Genomic DNA, 937 nt, shown 5'->3' on the forward strand with positions numbered 1-937 from the left:
TTTATAATGTTTATACATTATAATATTTCACTTTATTTGGTATTATTTCTGGTATTATTACACTCTCTCCAAACGTTCTGCTGCTCACAAAACAATAAGCAGTAAGCACCAATCAATGAGAGCGAGTTTGAACTTAAGAAAGCTGACTGGTCACGGTCAAAAATATGTTGAGGACCAATACATAACCTCCAAATACATAAACCTGCGCTCGCTCTCATATGCACGTACACACTGTCATGATCTAATGCCAGATCCTTAAAAACAATTACCGGAACGCAAAAATCCAAAGTCTGAAATTTTCCGGAACAGGATCCAGCTCAAATTAAGCACTGAATGATACCAATTCCATCACTACATCCTTTTTTCTAATGAAATGTTGCAGGTATGTCAAATGCACCAATAAGTTCTAGTGTGTGATTAGCTCACCTGAATGTATTCCTTGTTGCTGTCCTCACTGGGCGTCCAGGCATTGTCCTCGTTGTTCAGACGAGCCTGACGGGGCTGCCAGCGACCATCATAAAACGAGGTGGAGGCCGAAAACTGATCATCAGATATCTTACCAGACTCCATTCCAAATGCATTGCTACAGTGAAATGCTGAATGTAAGAGAGAGAGAAAGAGAGAAAGATATTAATTCAAACTAAAAACATTTTGGGCCCTATCATACACCCGGCGCAAGGCGCGGCACAAGTGTTTTTGCTAGTTTCAGCCCGACGCAGTTTTCATTTTCCCGTCCTGCGCCGCATTGTTTAAATAGCAAATGCATTTGCGCCCATTTGTGCGCAAATGCATTTGCGCCCATTTGTGCGCCCATGGGCGTGCTGGTCTGAAAAAGAGGTGTGTTCAGGCGCATTGTTGGCGCGTTGTTATTTTGAGGAACTGAAAATAGACTGCGCCATAGACCAACTCAAACCTGGTCTAAAGTCTGGCGCAATAT

At 42.6% G+C, this 937-nt stretch overlaps 1 protein-coding gene across 1 annotated transcript in view; it reads right to left on the minus strand.

Moving 5' to 3' along the window:
* The window catches only part of LOC107750056 (neuropilin-2-like), a 90,813-nt gene that overhangs the window by 45,241 nt on the left and 44,635 nt on the right, over positions 1–937 (minus strand). The window contains exon 6 of the mRNA XM_016565314.1: positions 427–596. Coding sequence (XP_016420800.1) covers positions 427–596 — 170 coding nt within the window. The remainder of the gene's footprint in view (positions 1–426; positions 597–937) is intronic.

This window comes from Sinocyclocheilus rhinocerous, unplaced genomic scaffold (assembly GCF_001515625.1).
Source record: "Sinocyclocheilus rhinocerous isolate Xijiao unplaced genomic scaffold, SAMN03320098_v1.1 scaffold1956, whole genome shotgun sequence".
Lineage (NCBI taxonomy): Eukaryota > Metazoa > Chordata > Actinopteri > Cypriniformes > Cyprinidae > Sinocyclocheilus > Sinocyclocheilus rhinocerous.